This window comes from Neoarius graeffei, chromosome 9, assembly GCF_027579695.1.
Source record: "Neoarius graeffei isolate fNeoGra1 chromosome 9, fNeoGra1.pri, whole genome shotgun sequence".
In the NCBI taxonomy this organism is placed as follows: Eukaryota; Metazoa; Chordata; class Actinopteri; order Siluriformes; family Ariidae; genus Neoarius; species Neoarius graeffei.
Window position 1 is genome coordinate 91,962,755 of NC_083577.1, and position 18,077 is coordinate 91,980,831.

The window sequence follows — 18,077 nt, forward strand, 5'->3', positions numbered from 1 at the left end:
TGCGATCTCACAGTGTGACTTTCTGTCACTGTGGTATGGGTGTTGGTTTGAGCCAGATGAGTATGAGGTTTGAGTATTTCAGAAACTGCTGATCTCCTGGGGTTTTCACACACAACAGTCTCTAGAGTTTACACAGAATGGTGCAGAAAACAAAAAACACTGAGTGAGTGAGCGACAGTTCTGTGGGTGGAAACAAACGCCTTGTTGATAAGAGAGGGTCAGAGGGAAATGGACAGATTGGGTCGAGCTTTTTTGCCAGGAAGGATATAGTAACTCATATAATCACTCTTTACAACCGTGGTGAGCAGAAAAGCATCTCAGCATGCAACAGCAGAAGAACACATTGGGTTCCACTCCTGCAGCCAAGAACAGGGATCTTAGAACCAACAACACGTTCCTATTAAAGTGGCCAGGGAGCGTATATTTATGAACAGGTCTGTAGTTGCATGATGAGGTTTGAAAACTGATGTGTATAATTTCCAGATTAAATCTTCACTACACTAAAATCTACTCTCAATATCACAGAGTGATAGACAGTAGTGCACGATGGAGTGATTCACATGCGACATCACATGACTCATTTCTCTCACTCCGCAGAGTGGGCGTGGCTGTGGAGTGCTGTTACCGACTCATTTTTCTATCAGCCAATCAGGACGCACATTGCTGGGGGATATAGGAGAATATCCAACTACTCCCTGACTGGTGAATCAAATCACAACTTCATACGTCATCTTGCTGATCAAATAAAATGACCCGCCTCCTCAGAGACACTCCCATTGTGTCTGTAGCTTTAATGATACGCCCAAAATTCCTTATATGGACATAGAGACAAATTTTCTGTTGGATGCATGTGCAGAAGGCCACTGGGGGAATTATTAATCCACTTACACAAAAGTGTAATTTATAAGCAATTCAAACAAACAACATGTAAGTTAGTGAACACACACACACACACACACACACACACATAGTTGAACAACCACACAGAATTTCCCAGTGACTCGTTCCGATTAATGTAAACACATTAACACAGAAGCCTCCTGGGTAGTGTGTGTGTGTGTGTGTGTGTGTGTGTGTGTGTGTGTGTGTGTGTGTGTGTGTGTGTGTGCGCTAAGAGAGAGAGATTGAAAGAGGGAAAGAGGGAGAGTCACACACAGCATGACTGAACATGATATCATCCTTCTCAGTTATTGCTGAGAGATGTTTAGAGGTTGGATATTTCAGTCGCCAAAAGAAATCATTTACTGCAGGATTAAACACAGAGAGAGAGAGAGAGAGAGAGAGAGAGAGAGAGAGAGAGAGAGAGAGAGAGATCCTCAGATTAGTACTGAAAATGACCCAAATCCTCAGTACAGTACTGAAAATTTACCAGAACCTTCACAGTAGTACTGAAACTGATCCGGACCCTCAGAATATAAGGGTTGTTTTACAATCAGGGGACAAAGTTTGTGTCGCAGGGGTCCAAAATTCAAATTGATTCAAACTGGTTCTTGTACCAGTTTTTAAGTGAAGGACGAGTTAAAGAACAGATTTCAGGTAATTTTTTTGACGTGTGTGTATGGTAGTTTTGTGTAATCTGCTATAAGATAAAGAAGATGAAGTGTAGCTTTAAGCAGGGCTGGGAGAAACAAATGAAGTGATTCTCGGAGAGGACTTTTTTTTTTTTGACAATTCAGAATCCGCTACTTCCATAGTGCTTTTAAATATAAGGCTGTAAGCTTTGTGTTAGTTGTCTCTAATATTTATGTCCCAATATCTTGACCACATTTTAGGATGAAAATAATCATTTTAGATATTTTATATTGAAAAATTAGCTGTCTCAGAGAGGACATTTTTTTTGACACAATTACAGACTAATTTGATCAAAATAGTCTGAAAACTTACTGGCATTCAACATTAAAACTTAACTATTGGGGCTTTTCCACTACCAACGCGGCTGAGTCGGGCTGAGCCGTGCGGTGCTGAGTCGGGCTGAGCCGTGCGGTGCTGAGTCGGGCTGAGCCGTGCGGTGCTGAGTCGGGCTGAGCCGTGCGGTGCTGAGTCGGGCTGAGCCGTGCGGTGCCGAGTCGGGCTGAGCCGTGCGGTGCTGAGTCGAGCTGAGTGGGGCTGTTGGAGTTGCATTTCAACTACAACCGCGCTGAACCGTGCTGGCTGGAAGTGGGTGGACACATTGGGTGGAGTTAGCGAAAGTGGGTGGAAGTCACGTGATGTCGTTAGGCGGTGCAAACAGTGACATCAGTGACCTTTTAAGCGGTAGTCTCACGACCCGGATAGTAAACAATAAACATGGAGGTTTATACCGGTATAAACATGGGTTGGTCTTCCATCTTCTAGTTTTCTGATCTTCTTCTTCTTCTTCTTTGTAATTCTTCTTCTTCTTCCGGGTTTACGGTGTTTACAGATCCCAGCGTGCTCGCGGGGCGTGTGTGGGCATGTGAGGACACTCCTCCTCACCAATCAGTGCACAGGGGAGTGTCTCCTCACGCCCCTAGCCCCACTCGGCTCGGCTGGGCTCACTTCCGCCCCACTCCAAAACCGTGCGAGTTTTGGGTGCTGAGCAGGGCTGAAGCGAGCTGAGTCGTGCTGCTCTGAGGTAGTCGAAACGCGAGCCGTGTTGGGCTGAAGTGAGATGAAAAAGGGTAGTGGAAAAGGCCCATATGTTTCCAATGACATGGAACCAAATATGTGTTTTATGGTATAAAGAATGATTTCAGTGCATCCCTTTTGGAGCTACCTGTGGTCAAAAAAGCACTTTTTCTAAATGACACAAGTAATTTTGCTAAATATGACATATATTGCCATACATTCACCAAAAATAACGTTATCACCAATTTTTTTTTTTTGCATGGTAAACAGAGCTATCACAGGGCTACAATAAACAACCGAGTTTATTTAGTCAAGCCGTTTGATATTGAAGATAATAAGTGTCAAATGTGATTTTTAGCTTGCGGACCCTGATTGTAAAACAACCCATAACTGAACCTGACCCGGACCCTCAGTACAGTACTGAACCTGACCCCAACCCTCAGAATATAACTGAACCTGACCCGGACCCTCAGTTGGAGCGGTGCTGTGTGTATTATTTGTCCATCAGTGTTTATTTGTACTTTTTCTGTTCCTCCGCGAGACGAACCGGAAGACCCGGAGGCGCGCGCTGAGTGTGGGTGTTAAAGCCCCGGTGGGTGAGTGTGATGCGGGTGAGTGTGATGTGAGTGTGATGCGGGTGAGTGTGATGTGAGTGTGATGTGAGTGGGTGAGTGTGATGCGGGTGAGTGTGATGTGAGTGAGTTGAGCTCACCTCAACAAAGAAGCGCTCCATCCGCAGCTTTAAACCGCTTCCCATTCACACCGGGGCGGAAATGAGCCGGCGAGCGCGTGAACAGCTCCTGTCGGCGCGCGGTGCTCCGGTGCAGTGTGATGCCGCAGTGAACCGGACCGAGAACCGAGCCGAGCCGAACCGCAGAGCCGCTCCGAGATGCTGCTGCCGCTTTGTGCTGAGAACTCGGAGGGGCGGGGCTTACTGGCACATCAGTCACCCGCAGGCCACGCCCAATGTGCACAATTATAACCCGGGCTTTAAATGCGCGTGCACGGGGCAGACACGGCGCGCGCTCCTCTTCTCATCAAACTACAGAACTTTTACTTTATTTATATAAACACAAACACTCACATAAACACTCACATAAACACAAACACTCAACACAAACACACACATAAACACAAACACTCATATAAACACAAACTCATATAAACACAAACACTCATATAAACACTAACACTCAACACAAACACTCATATAAACACAAACACTCATATAAACACAAACACTCATATAAACACAAACACTCATATAAACATAAACACTCATATAAACACAAACACTCATATAAACACAAACACTCATATAAACACAAACACTCACAAACACTCATATAAACACAAACACTCACATAAACACTCATATAAACACAAACACTCATATAAACACAAACACTCATATAAACACAAACACTCATATAAACACAAACACTCACATAAACACTCATATAAACACAAACACTCATATAAACACAAACACTCATATAAACACAAACACTCATATAAACACTCATATAAACACAAACACTCATATAAACACAAACACTCATATAAACACAAACACTCATATAAACACAAACACTCAACATAAACACTCATATAAACACAAACACTCATATAAACACAAACACTCACATAAACACAAACACTCATATAAACACAAACACTCATATAAACACTAACACTCAACACAAACACTCATATAAACACAAACACTCATATAAACACACACTCACAAACACAAACACTCATATAAACGCAAACACTCATATAAACACTAACACTCAACACAAACACTCATATAAACACAAACACTCATATAAACACAAACACTCACATAAACACAAACACTCATATAAACACAAACACTCATATAAACACTAACACTCATATAAACACAAACACTCATATAAACACAAACACTCAACACAAACACTCATATAAACACAAACACTCATATAAACACAAACACTCAACACAAACACTCATATAAACACAAACACTCATATAAACACAAACACTCAACACAAACACTCATATAAACACAAACACTCATATAAACACAAACACTCAACACAAACACTCATATAAACACAAACACTCATATAAACACAAACACTCAACACAAACACTCATATAAACACAAACACTCATATAAACACAAACACTCATGAACACAAACACTCAAATACAAACACTCATATAAACACAAACACTCATATAAACACAAACACTCAACACAAACACTCATAAACACAAACACTCAACACAAACACTCATATAAACACAAACACTCATATAAACACAAACACTCAACACAAACACTCATATAAACACAAACACTCAACACAAACACTCATATAAACACAAACACTCATATAAACACAAACACTCAACACAAACACTCATATAAACACAAACACTTTATATAAACACAAACACATATAAACACAAAGACTCATATAAACACAAACACTCAACACAAACACTCATATAAACACAAACACTCATATAAACACAAACACTCAACACAAACACTCATATAAACACAAACACTCATATAAACACAAACACTCATATAAACACAAACACTCATATAAACACGAACAAGCATGTGCTTTCATATAAACCGAACACAGCAAGTAAAATGGATCAGTCATCAGATTCTGGTGAATAACGAGTGACGGTAAAGAGGACAACAAAGCAAACAGAAGTGCATGCTGGGATTGCTGTGGCCCTGAAGGGTGAATTCTGTAAAATTAAAGGTTCAAACACTTTTTCAGTGAAATGTGTACAAACAACCAAACTGAAACAAGCAAATAAATACAAATTCAACAAGTCAAGAAAGAAACAAAGAAATTCAACTAATCAATCAATCAATTAAAGAATAATAGGTGAAATAAATAATTGAACAAATGAACTAAACACTGATTAAACATCTGTGAAAGAATAAATGTTCCTGCCAGTTTAACTCTTGAGTTCCAGATGTTATTTCTCCACACCAGTGATGTCTGCAGAGCTCTTCTCAGATTATCTGTACACACAAAAAGTTGTCTAATGGATGTAACTGGGAAAGTCACATGTTCTTCTACATCCATCCATCCATTATCTGTGGCAAGCTGGATCCTATCCCAGCTGACTACGGGCGAAAGGCGGGGTTCACCCTGGACAAGTCGCCAGGTCATCACAGGGCTGACACATAGACACAGACAACCATTCACACTCACATTCACACCTACGCTCAATTTAGAGTTACCAGTTAACCTAACCTGCATGTCTTTGGACTGTGGGGGAAACCGGAGCACCCGGAGGAAACCCACGCGGACACGGGGAGAACATGCAAACTCCGCACAGAAAGGCCCTCGCCGGCCACGGGGCTCGAACCCGGACCTTCTTGCTGTGAGGTGACAGCGCTAACCACGACACCACCATGATGCCTGTTTTTCTACAGTAAAGTTAAATTTTTTTACTCAAAGGCCCCAATGTGAGTATTCTGTGTGTGGTGAAAGATAAAATTGTGTAAATTTGTGCCGTAATTTTATATATAAGTACAGCTGTATAGTGTGATAATGAAATTAGTTAACACGGTCATTGATTTGGTGTTGTGCAGGCATAACAACTAGATGGCATTTCCGCAGAGAAAATGTACAGTGTGCTTGCTGAGCTGCAGCAAAGGGTCACCAACAGTAACTGATTCAGACACAAGACCTCATGCTCTAAAATCTGTTTTAAATGGCTGAGCTCACAGCATGATTGGGCCGACACAGCAAACTATTAATATCGAGCATGCTAATATGCTAACTGCTAACATACTAACAGTTCACATGCTAACAGCTAGCATGATAATGCTAAGAGCTAACACACTAATATACTATTGCTAACATGCTAACTTTTAGCATGCTAACATGCTAATGCTAGTATGTTAACAGCTAGCATGCTAACATGCTAACAGCTACCATGCTAACATGCTAATGACTAACATATTAACTGTTAACATGCTCACACGCTAAGGGTAATATGCTAACAGCTAGCATGCTAATATTCTAATGGCTAACACTAACAGCTAGCATACTAACATGCTAAGGCTAATACACTAACATATGACTAACATGCTAATTTTAGTATGCTAACATGCTAATGATAACATGCTAACAGCTTGCACGCTAACAGTTAGCATTCTAACAGCTGACATGCTAACAGCTAGCATGCTAACAGTTAGAATGCTAGCATGCTAACAGCTAGCATGATAATGACTAACATGTTAACTGTTAGCATGCTCATACACTAAGGCTAATATGTTAACAGCTAGCATGTTAAGGCTAACATTCTAACATATGATTGCTAACATGTAAACTGTTAACATGCTAACATGCTAATGCTAACATGCTAAATGCTAGCATGCTAACAGCTATCATGCCAATATGTTAAAGCTAACATGCTAACATACTATGGCTAACATGCTAACTGTTTACATCCTAACAGGCTAATTCTAACAGTTAGCATGCTAACATGCTAACAGTTCGCTTGCTAACAGCTACCATGCTAATATGCAAATGGGTAACATGCTAAGGGTAATATGCTAACTGTTAGCATGTTAATATGCAGAAGGTTAACATGCTAACAGCTAGCCTGCTAACATGGTAATGGCTAACATGTGCTGTGTGTGGTGAAGTGTTACTGAGTAGAACGCCGTTCATTTGAATGGGGCCAAAAATGAATGGAAGCCTATGGAGATAAAAAGGGATGCATGAAAACCAAGGAAAAGACGCATGCAGGTCTCAGATGATGGGCTGGATCTGTGCGGGGACTTGGCCTGAGGCATCATGTGAAGTTTCATGAAGTTTGGTCACTCAGTTCAAAAAACTGATGGAGAGTGAAAGTTTTTCTCCCGTAACTCCATTCATTTTCAAAGGGGCCAAAAATGAATGGAAGTGAATGGAGGAAAAAGGGATGAGTGAAAAGAAAGGAAAAGATGAATGCAGGTCAGAACCAGGGTGGCACGGTGGTGTAGTGGTTAGCGCTGTCACCTCACAGCAAGAAGGTCCGGGTTCGAGCCCCATGACTGGCGAAGGGCCTTTCTGTGTGGAGTTTGCATGTTCTCCCCGTGTCCGCGTGGGTTTCCTCCGGGTGCTCCGGTTTCCCCCAGTCCAAAGACATGCAGGTTAGGTTAACTGGTGACTCTAAATTGAGCGTAGGTGTGAATGTGAGTGTGAATGGTTGTCTGTGTCTTTATGTCAGCCCTGTGATGACCTGGCGACTTGTCCAGGGTGGGATTCGCGCTCACTTCGGATATGCAAATGCTTCCTGTTACACACGATTGCTATGTCAATAAACATCATTTTGCCAATATTTTAGAGACCCCCCAACATTTCCCAAATCATGTTTTCAAGGGATCTCATGTCTATTTCAGGGGATCTCGGATCCCCCGTGTACCCCCGTAGTTCGAATGGTGAGCAAGCCCATTAACTTTTTTATGCTGATAAGAGAATTACAATGGTTTTTCATGTGACAAAAATGTGCGATTAAATTGTGATTAATCGCGAGTTAACTATGACAGTCGCGACATTAATCGCGATTAAATATTTTAATCTCTTGACAGCACTACTTTTAACGCTTTACTTTTCATGCTTTGCACCATTCTCTACCGAAAATGGTATAAGTTGTCACCAGATCCCCTTCTGAACAGGGCCGTTTCTCGCTACTGAAAAGACCAGGGGCCCAGTCAGGTTTTCCTGGGGCTTGTATTTTTAAGGGAGATTGGCGTTGATAGATTGTCGAGGTTCTCTAACTTGACAAAGAATCTCGTCACCCACACATTCAAAGGTTATGACATCTTTATTACTGATTTCTGCACTGCTGCTCTTTTTACATTTATGGAGTTCACTTCAGTTTTTGTCTCCTTATCATCATCATCATCATCATCATCACCCATCAGTTCTCAGGAAACTGAAGCATGTGCCAACTGGCTATTAAACATCACTAGTAAAAGTTTTTCATCAGTTTAATAGAAACATATCATTTTTCACTCACATCTCTCTCCTTTAGGACCACAAAGACAAATTCTAAGCTCCATTATTATAATTACAACATCCAAAATCCCAGAGGACATCCCATCTCACAAGACTACGATCATATGTCTTCCAAGTTTCTCTCTCTCTCTCACACACACATACACACAGAAATACCATTTTCTCCAACACATCCAGGCTCAGTGGACTGGACAACACATTTATGTTGACATTAATATTGTGTGGCAAAAAAATATATATATATATATAATCCTGATCTGTGATTAATATGCCACAGTCTGGCTATGGGACGGTCGGCTGGCTGCTTCTATGTAGGCTACATGTAGCATTAAAACATAGGATTAAATGATGTCAGGGCAACTATTGGTGTCTATATGAACACAAGTTGTTGTTGACCTGTTCAATAAACTTAGTCAGTGCAAATAGACCCCCGCTGTAGATATTCATTAACCCACTTGAACTTTTGAGCTCACCTGGCTCACTAATCATACAGACCTGACGCTGTAAATTCAACAGAACGAGCTACACAGAGCAGTTTCTGTGCATCAACATAATTGGACAGGTTACACTGTTGAAACAGTCTATACACACCCACGCTCGATGATTTACCATCTGTTTTCATCTCAAAAAATCCAACAATAATGAATTGGGGTTTTTTTTAAAGTCATCTTTAAGTTCTGAATGTTTTTCTTCTGTTGGCAGTTACCAACATTTTGAACATGCACTGCACAGTGCTCAGTTATATCCCCCCTCCATCTTCGGATGCTGCAAGTCAAGTTCTGATCTGTTTTAGTCAGTTGTTTTCTAATAATCACTCACTTTTTTGAGGGCGAAAATACCCAGGGTGAGGCTCAAAATACCCCCAACTCCAACATTACTCCCTTGTGGAGAAAACCTGGACATTGAAGGTTTTGAGCGGTCCACATCCCCAAGCCTTACATCACTCAGTTGGGGAGAAACAATGGATGTTGTCAACCTGCTACCGTCTAGACCCTCAACTCCAGCATTACTCCCTTGGGGAGAAAACCTGGATGTTGAGGGTTCTGAGCTGTCCTTACCCCCAAATCTTGCATCTCTCAGTTGGGGAGAAATAATAGCCATTGTCAACCCACTTCTGTCCAGACCCCCAACTCCCATATTACTCCCTTGGGGAGACCTACTGGAAGAAGCAGATGCTCAGCTGGAGGAGTTCCAGAAGGATGAGGGGCAGGTGGACAACATCCCGGAGGAAAAGGAGCAGGTTGAGGAGAAGGTGAAGGATATTGCTGCCAGGGAGCAGAAAAAGAAGATTGAACAGTTTGAGGAGCCAAAGAAACAGGCTGACCAGAACACCAACAAGCTCCCAAGCTCTGACAGCAAGAACACCAAGGTACAGCAGTCAAGTCTTTCTGCAAATCAGAGCCCTGAGAGGACATGCCTTTGTGTCCATATACAGTCATGTTTGTAACGTCTTACAGAATGGGTCTTGTTCATTACCTCGGGAGCTCGCTACTAAACAAAGCATATGTGGAGCGAATACTTTTGAATGCAATAATATGATCTAGAATAGTGCAATGGGAATATTATATACACCAGGATAAACTGTTTGATGATTACTGTTCTAAAAAAACGTGTCCTCTGCTTTTTTCTTTCAAGTTGTTGCTCAGTCACATCAATACGTCACGACTGGAAACTTTTGAAAAAATAAACTCAGTTGAAAAATGCTGCACAAATGGCGTGTGTCGCTCATAGTGAATAAATGTTGGTGTAAATGACTCACACAGAAACAGCAGTAAAGGTGCTGCGCTGTAAATCCGCTCAAATAATCAGCTTGAAAATTCCACCTCAATAAAATGGAATTTTAATCCGACATTAAACACTGAACACCAACAAAACCTCAATTATTAACATCGATTAGTGATGAACGAGTGAGGTTTATGTAAATACGGGTCATGTTTGTAACAGTAAACTGCTCAGAGAACACAGCAGGCTCAGGGGGAAGAACACGTGAGATTTTACAGTGTGTGTGTGTGTGTGTGTGTGTGTGTGTGTGTGTGTGTGTGTGTGTGTATGCTGCATCAACCGTCTCACATTTGACTCGTAAATCTGCCATGTCAGAACCTGAGCCTCCAGACTGGTGAAGACTACACCCACAGGATATGACATCATTAAACTACTGTAGTAGGAGAATAATGGATGATGATGTCATGGGGGACTGGTCCAGACACAGACTCAAACCCCAGTCAGGGCTCTAAAGAAAGGAGTGCGACCCACTACTCCAGGAATTGAGACTGGGGGAGTGAACCCAAGTGCAGAACCAACTAAACACTGATGCACCTCGGTGCTGACCAGGGGATCGGGCCGAGAGAAGCCTTGGAAAGCAAACTGAAGGATGAACACCTCCAAAGAGGAGGAAAAAACAGAGGGTCACCCCACACTAGACTGAGACCTGGGGCCCAAGGACTGGGAGACCAACATGCAGCCCAGTGAGATACCAAACCAGTAAAAATAAAGCACTGGGAGTGGCCCTCACTCCATTTGGCAGGGAGTCTGGGGGTCTGACTCCAGAACATTTAGGAATTTTTCATTGCATTTCTTAAAATTCTACACAATCAGAGGCGGGTAAACAAAAACTATACTTGGGTCAAAGTACTGTGACATAATAATAATAATAATAATAATAATAATAATAATAATAATAATAATAAAGAAGAAAAAGAAGAAGAAGAAGAAGAAGAAGAAGAAGAAGAAAGCACAGAATGTGTAAAAAATAATCACATAAACTGGCAACTCAAGTCGTGAGCCACTTCATATGATGATTTATCTACAAAAACAAAAGCAAAACAAAGCAGAATCATAAAGCAGAATATTTGAAAACAGCATCCGTATCTGTGCGTGCTGATTGTGCTCAAATCAGTATCATGTGTTTCCCATAATGACTGGGTCCCAAGCATGCGCACAACGTGCTCCATGAGTGCGTGCGGCTGCTCGAGCTGCATCAGACTCAAGCACGCAAAGGTGGGACAATCAAGTGTTCACCTGCTGCGTGACCACAACTTTTAGCTTACATGTATATCGCCATGCATCACCATCAAAATGCCTCATTTTCATCGATAACCCATCGCAAAGCATCGCAAACTGTAGTGTGACCGTAGCTTAATGAGGCGGATGTGACATCAGATACAACCCAGCAATTTTACCCTACTATGAGTAAAAATTAGCTTCAAATTGGAAAAAAAAATTTGGCCCACAAGATGGCACTGGTTCAGAAACACTGCCCTATAGATCCGGAATGGTAAGAGATAGAGAATGATGCTTAGTGAGGAAAAATTGCGCCCTGCCGCCCTGAACAAAATTTAAAAAAACTGATTGAAAAAAATAATGAAAATTGATAGAGTTGTAAGTGATTGAAAAAAGGCAGTTTTTAATGGATCATTCCAGATCAGTGATCCAGATCAGCACCAAAAGTCATAGCAACTTAATTCAGCCCAGAGGTATTCTTCATGCAAAATTTGGTGATGACTGGTTGAAAACTGAGGGAGAACTAGTGTCTAAAACAACATTAGGAGAATAACAGTAATAATAATAATAATAATAATAATAATAATAATAATAATAATAATAATAATAATAGGAAGAATAGATGAGAATAAAGTAGAAAGATTCTGAGTGAAGCCCTGTGATGACCCCGCCTTTCGCCCGTAGTCAGCTGGGATAGGCTCCAGCTCGCCTGCGACCCTGTAGAACAGGATAAAGCGGCTACAGATAATGAGATGAGATATTATATTATATTATATGCATTAATGTTTGAAAGCCTGAGAGTCATTAGCTGTATCATGCTAAAGGGTTAATTACAACTCCATTAGAGCCTTTTAGTTGATTCCCTGAGGACACACACTGAGAGATGAATCCTCCTTTTGTATACACACACACACACACACACACACACACACACACACACACTGTTTTCAGCTGTGAGATTTTGTCCCATATGATTGTAGCTCAGATGGAATGTGGGAATCTCTACTGTAGGGAATATGGAATAGGGTGGCATTTGGGACACAGCCTGGAAAAGACCACACCAGAAGTGCAAACCCCCCAACACCACCCCCAAGACCATGCTCTCTCTCTCTCTCTCTCTCTCTCTCTCTCACCCACACACAGGAAGTAGTGGATCAATACAGTCATCGTTGATGCGCGCACGAACACGCACACCATCATCATGATCATCACCATCATCACTCAACACACTGCACTCAAATGTCTTTCTCACTACACTGACCTACATAAAGTATTGGCACCCTGCTACCATGTCCCTCACCGTAAATGGAAATGCATTAAGCAGATAGGTTTTGTTTTATTCTTATAGTTGTGTGTGTGTAGTATAGTGCCATGGCATATGATAATAAAATTACATTACAGGCATTAACACACAGTCTTATCCAGAGCAATGTACAACAGACTCAGAGCAGCCTGGGGTGCAGTGGGAGATTAGGTGTCTTGCTCAATTGCACTTTAATCATTCCTGCTGGTTGAGGGACTTGAACCAGTGACCTTTTAACCCCAAAGCTGCTTCTATAACCATTAAGCCATGGCTTCCCCAATTAAGCTGTTTAACACAGTGCTTGATTTGATGTTTTGCAGTTATCAAACAGAGCCCTACTGAGAATAACAGAGAATACTGGTGTTCCACAATGTTCTGTTTTAGGTCCACTGCTTTTTTCTTTATATATGTTACCTCTGGGTTACATTATTCATAAACATGGTATTAGTTTCCACTGTTATGCTGATGACACACAGTTGTATGTTTCTGCAAAGCCAGATGAGAGACACCAGCTTAATAGAACTGAGGAATGTGTAAAGGACATTAGACACTGGATGCTTATTAAAGTGTATGTAATGCCTTATTGTAATGCTTTAAAATGAATGTCTATCATTAGTAATGACCAAAATGAGTTAATAAAGCAAGGGGGAAATAATATTAATTATTTGTTATTTTATTATCAAGCACAAAACTCTTGATAAATCACGGCTTCTGGATCCTAGAAAAAGGCAGCCTTGCCTCAGGGCTCATCTTGCATGACATCACGCATGGAACCCGGGTTATCTGGGTCATTTCTGTTTATCTGACTCCGTGCTTCTTTACTCACTGAAATTGGATATTGTTGATGGAATCTTACAAAAATAATGATGTGAAAGTGCTGCGTTGTGTTTGGATATTCAAATCCATATACAACAGGACATTCAGTTCACGAATTTCCGAGAAATGACACTAATCTAAAGCGACAGTGGGTTTGTGCAAATGAAGTGGGCAGATTTCGTGTCGCCTATTAATAATAAATCTGGTTCATCAAATGCTCATCACCACCAGAACGACCACATGGGAATTACTGGAGCAAAAATAAACCCATTGATTTAATAAATGACATTTGATCTGACGTTTGGACAGTTTGTTGATTCCCCTATTATCACCCACTTCATATTTTCTTTCAGTAATTACACTGAATAAGTGTACGTTTAAAAGATTATATTCCTGCATTTATTGAGGTACATGTAAATATTTTTCCTATATTTTGTAGTGGCCAGCTTAGAATAAAAATCCACAAACCAATCTGTGTTTCGAGTTCTCTCTGGCTGGTGGTGCGCTATCAGCGGTGAGTGGGACTGTCGTGAACTGAGTGAATTGGCAGTTTCTCATCTTGAAGGCTGGAAAAGATAACCATTTACTCCAGAATATCCTTGATAATTTTTTGCTCCTTCATCCAACATATAAGAATCCTAATCACTATCAGAATTTTCTCCAAAACGTGATTCCATATTGAGACTGGTCTCACCACTGCTGCTGTGCACGGGAACAAAGTTGATACCTGGATCTTTGTTACACATGTGACGTCACGCACCCCTTCGGGATCTTCCGGTTCAGTCTTGGTAGATTCTGTGAAAATTGGCTAATCTTATTGATTTTCCATCAGTTTATGGCCTTTTGAAGCAGCTATGGTTCAAAAACATACAGTCAGTCAACATAGGCCCTGTCCACACGGCAATGGATTCAGGTGAATCTGATAAAATTGTTTATCGTTTCGGCCTGGTGTCCACACGGCACCGGCGTTTTGGGTGCCCCAGAACGAAATCTTTTGAGAACGGGTTCCAGAGTGAAAAAATCTGGCAACGGCGCCGTTGCGAAGTCGTCTGGATGAGTAGAACGGATTTGTTTATGATGACATCACAACCACATGACTGTCAGTGCTTCACGCCGGGTAGAAGTGTAACGAACTTGATGCGAGTTGTCAACAAATCCTATAACTTGGTTCATGAAACGCGCTTACAAAATATTTTCACTGTGAATATTTATTGTGTAATGGTGCAAAGTGAGAGAGAGACAGAGAGAGAGAGAGAGAGAGAGAGAGAGAGCGAGAATAGCCCTTAGGGCAGAGTCTTTAGTCCAAACACTGCGGAAGCAGTACCAAACCGCGCACCGCCCGTGCGCTTTCCAAAAACAAAAACAATCCTGCCAGCAAAAATAGGAAAAAAAAAAGGAGCAATCTCACCTCTTCAGATGTTGGTTTAAGTCCAACAATACATTCATCAAAAAGGGCGTAGAAGAACAAAGTAATCCATCAACGTGTAGCATTCAATTTATTCCGGACCATTAAAGAATTCTGGAGGATATCAGAATGTTGGCTTACCGGCTTCCATCTACCCCCATTCATTCCTCTTTCCGCATCTTTCGTTTTATGCTACTGATTAATAATCAAAACTTTGTGTGGCTAATGCTACAGAAGAAGGGGTTTATGTGCATGCGTCTACTTCTTCTATTGTTCTGGTGTCTCCGATGGGACCGTCTTACAGCGCACGTAGTGGTGTGGCATGTGTATTGCATCGTTTTCAGCAAGCGTTGCGTTGCCATATGAACCTGAAATTTTACTGATCCGTTGCCCATGTGGACGCGATATTTAAAAAAAAAATCTCGTTGCTGTTGTCGTGTGGCTGTAGCCATAATGACTGTTGCTTTGTACAAGGAGAAAAGTGGGGGTTAGGGGCATTACATTCACTTTAACTTCCTTCTGCTTAACTCTGACAAGACTGAAGTACTTGTACTCGGACCACATGCAGCTAGAAGTAAGTTTTCTGATTCCACAGTAACTCTGGATGGCCTTTCTGTTTCTTCACGTGCAGCAGTAAAAGACCTCGGAGTGATTATTGACCCCAGTCTTTCATTCGAAACTCATATCGATAACATTACCCGGATAGCTTTCTTTCATCTCAGAAATATTGCTAAGATAAGAAGTTTGATATTATTACACAATGCAATACCTGAGCAAACTTCTGGTCTTTTACCTACAATGCTTACTTAGATCAAAAGGTGCAGACTGTTTGTTTGTACCTTGAATAGTGAAGGCTACATCAGGGGGTGGAGCAGGTTTTTTTTTTTTTACAAAGCCCCACAGTTATGGAACAACCTTTCAAGTAGTGTTCAGGACTCAGACACAGTCTCAGCGTTTAAGTCTCGGCTGAAAACAGATCTGTTTAGTCAAGCCTTTTGTTAATATTTTTTATGAGGTAAAGGTGTAGATCTGGAGGGCCCTCAGGCATAGAGTGTTTTGGTAAACTGGGATGTTTGGATGCTGTCATATCTTGTTCCTGCTTGCACTTAACACGCAATGTACACTGCTCTAAACCATCATGTAACAAGATTATTCCTAATAATCTCTCTCTCTCTCTCTCTCTCTCTGTCAAGCAACACATGCTACTACATGGTACTATACAGAAACCATAAAAATGCCTGTGGATGAACAGTTCATAACTTCAGTTTGAAACAATAGACTTTAAGGTAAAACCATAATGAATTCAGAAATGACTCTGACGTTCATACTCATAAGTTGCTCATAAACTCATACGCTCCTGGTTACACGGTTGCACATTTTGTCTCACAGCAAGAAGGTCCGGGTTCGAGCCCCGTGGCCGGCGAGGGCCTTTCTGTGCGGAGTTTGCATGTTCTCCCCGTGTCCGCGTGGGTTTCCTCCGGGTGCTCCGGTTTCCCCCACAGTCCAAAGACATGCAGGTTAGGTTAACTGGTGACTCTAAATTGAGCGTAGGTGTGAATGTGAGTGTGAATGGTTGTCTGTGTCTATGTGTCAGCCCTGTGATGACCTGGCGACTTGTCCAGGGTGAACCCCGCCTTTCGCCCGTAGTCAGCTGGGATAGGATCCAGCTTGCCTGCGACCCTGTAGAACAGGATAAAGCGGCTACAGATTATGAGATGAGATAATAATCACCATTTGAGATCCCTGAAACTCAAAATAGTTAATTTAAAAGTAAAGATGTGTTTTATTTTATTGGATATATCAATCAATTTATGAATACTCTGCTAGTGGAAGCACTGTAGAATTGTGGAGAACAACAATCTGAATGTGTGTGTGTGTGTGTGTGTGTGTGTAGACTCGTGGTGTTGTATCAGCTGTCAGTAACACACTGAGTGCCCCGTGTGTCTCAGCCAACGTCACCGATATACATCATCTTCTCTTAATCCAACTTTAACATGAGCGTAGCGTCACCTAAACGCCTGTGTTCAAGTTAAACTCCTCCATCAAACTCAGTAAATCTGTTCATATTTAAATAATTCTGAAGTGTTTGGTGACTGGCTGAAGATCACATGCTGAGCACTGAAGATCACATGTTAACTATAAATATTAATAAACACATTGTTCAGGGTGGATTTCCTTTAAACAGCCATTGCACTATAAACCGCAGTGTTTATTTATGACATGAACATCGATATCTGCATTTCACTGAGAAGATGATTAAATGCAAACCAGGTGGAAATTCACGAGAACTCATCTGTTGTGTAATGTAATGAAATTCCACATGTTCTCCCCATGTCTGTGACGAGTTCAACATGTACTCCTTGGGTCTTTGAGGAGTTCCATTTTTTTCCTCCCATGTCTGTGAGGAGTTCCACGTGCTCTCCCTGTGTCTTTGTGGAGTTCCACACATTCCCCCCATGTCTGTCAAGGGTTCCACATGTTCTCCCAGTATCTTTGAGGAGTTCCACATGTTCCCCATGTGTCTGTGTGGAGTTCTAAATGTTTCCTCTGTGTCTGTGTGGAATTCTAAATGTCCTCTCTGTTGCCATCATGGGTTTCATATGTTCTCCATGTATCTGTGAGGAGTTCCAAATATTCTCCTCATGTCTCCCAGGGGTTGCACATGTTCTCCCCATGACTGTGAGGCATTCCAAATGTTCTCCCTGTGTCTGTCAGGGGTTCCACATGTTGTTCCCGTGTCTGTGAGGAGTTCCATGAGTTCTCCACATGGCTGTGAGGAGTTCTCTGGGTTTACAGTAAAGGTCAGTAATAAATGTAGTAAGAACTCTGGGTAGAGCTGAATACCTGTGTTTGGGACGGAGCTGAGAAGCCTGTTGGAGTTGAAGCTTCTTTCCCTCACAGTGAAGTGTTTTAAACAGATAAGGCC

The 18,077-nt window shown here is 41.6% G+C and overlaps 1 protein-coding gene across 2 annotated transcripts in view; it reads right to left on the bottom strand.

The window, feature by feature from the left end:
* The window catches only part of LOC132892080 (unconventional myosin-X-like), a 127,619-nt gene that overhangs the window by 92,793 nt on the left and 16,749 nt on the right, over positions 1-18,077 (bottom strand). Inside the window, exon 1 of one of the 2 annotated variants that reach the window (XM_060930457.1) lies at positions 3,299-3,477. The exons of the other annotated variant lie outside the window; for it this stretch is intronic. Within the exon in view, the coding sequence (XP_060786440.1) occupies positions 3,299-3,343 (45 nt within the window). The 5' untranslated portion in view covers positions 3,344-3,477. Of the gene's footprint in view, positions 1-3,298; positions 3,478-18,077 lie in introns of those variants that run through there. 2 annotated transcript variants of the gene reach the window in all.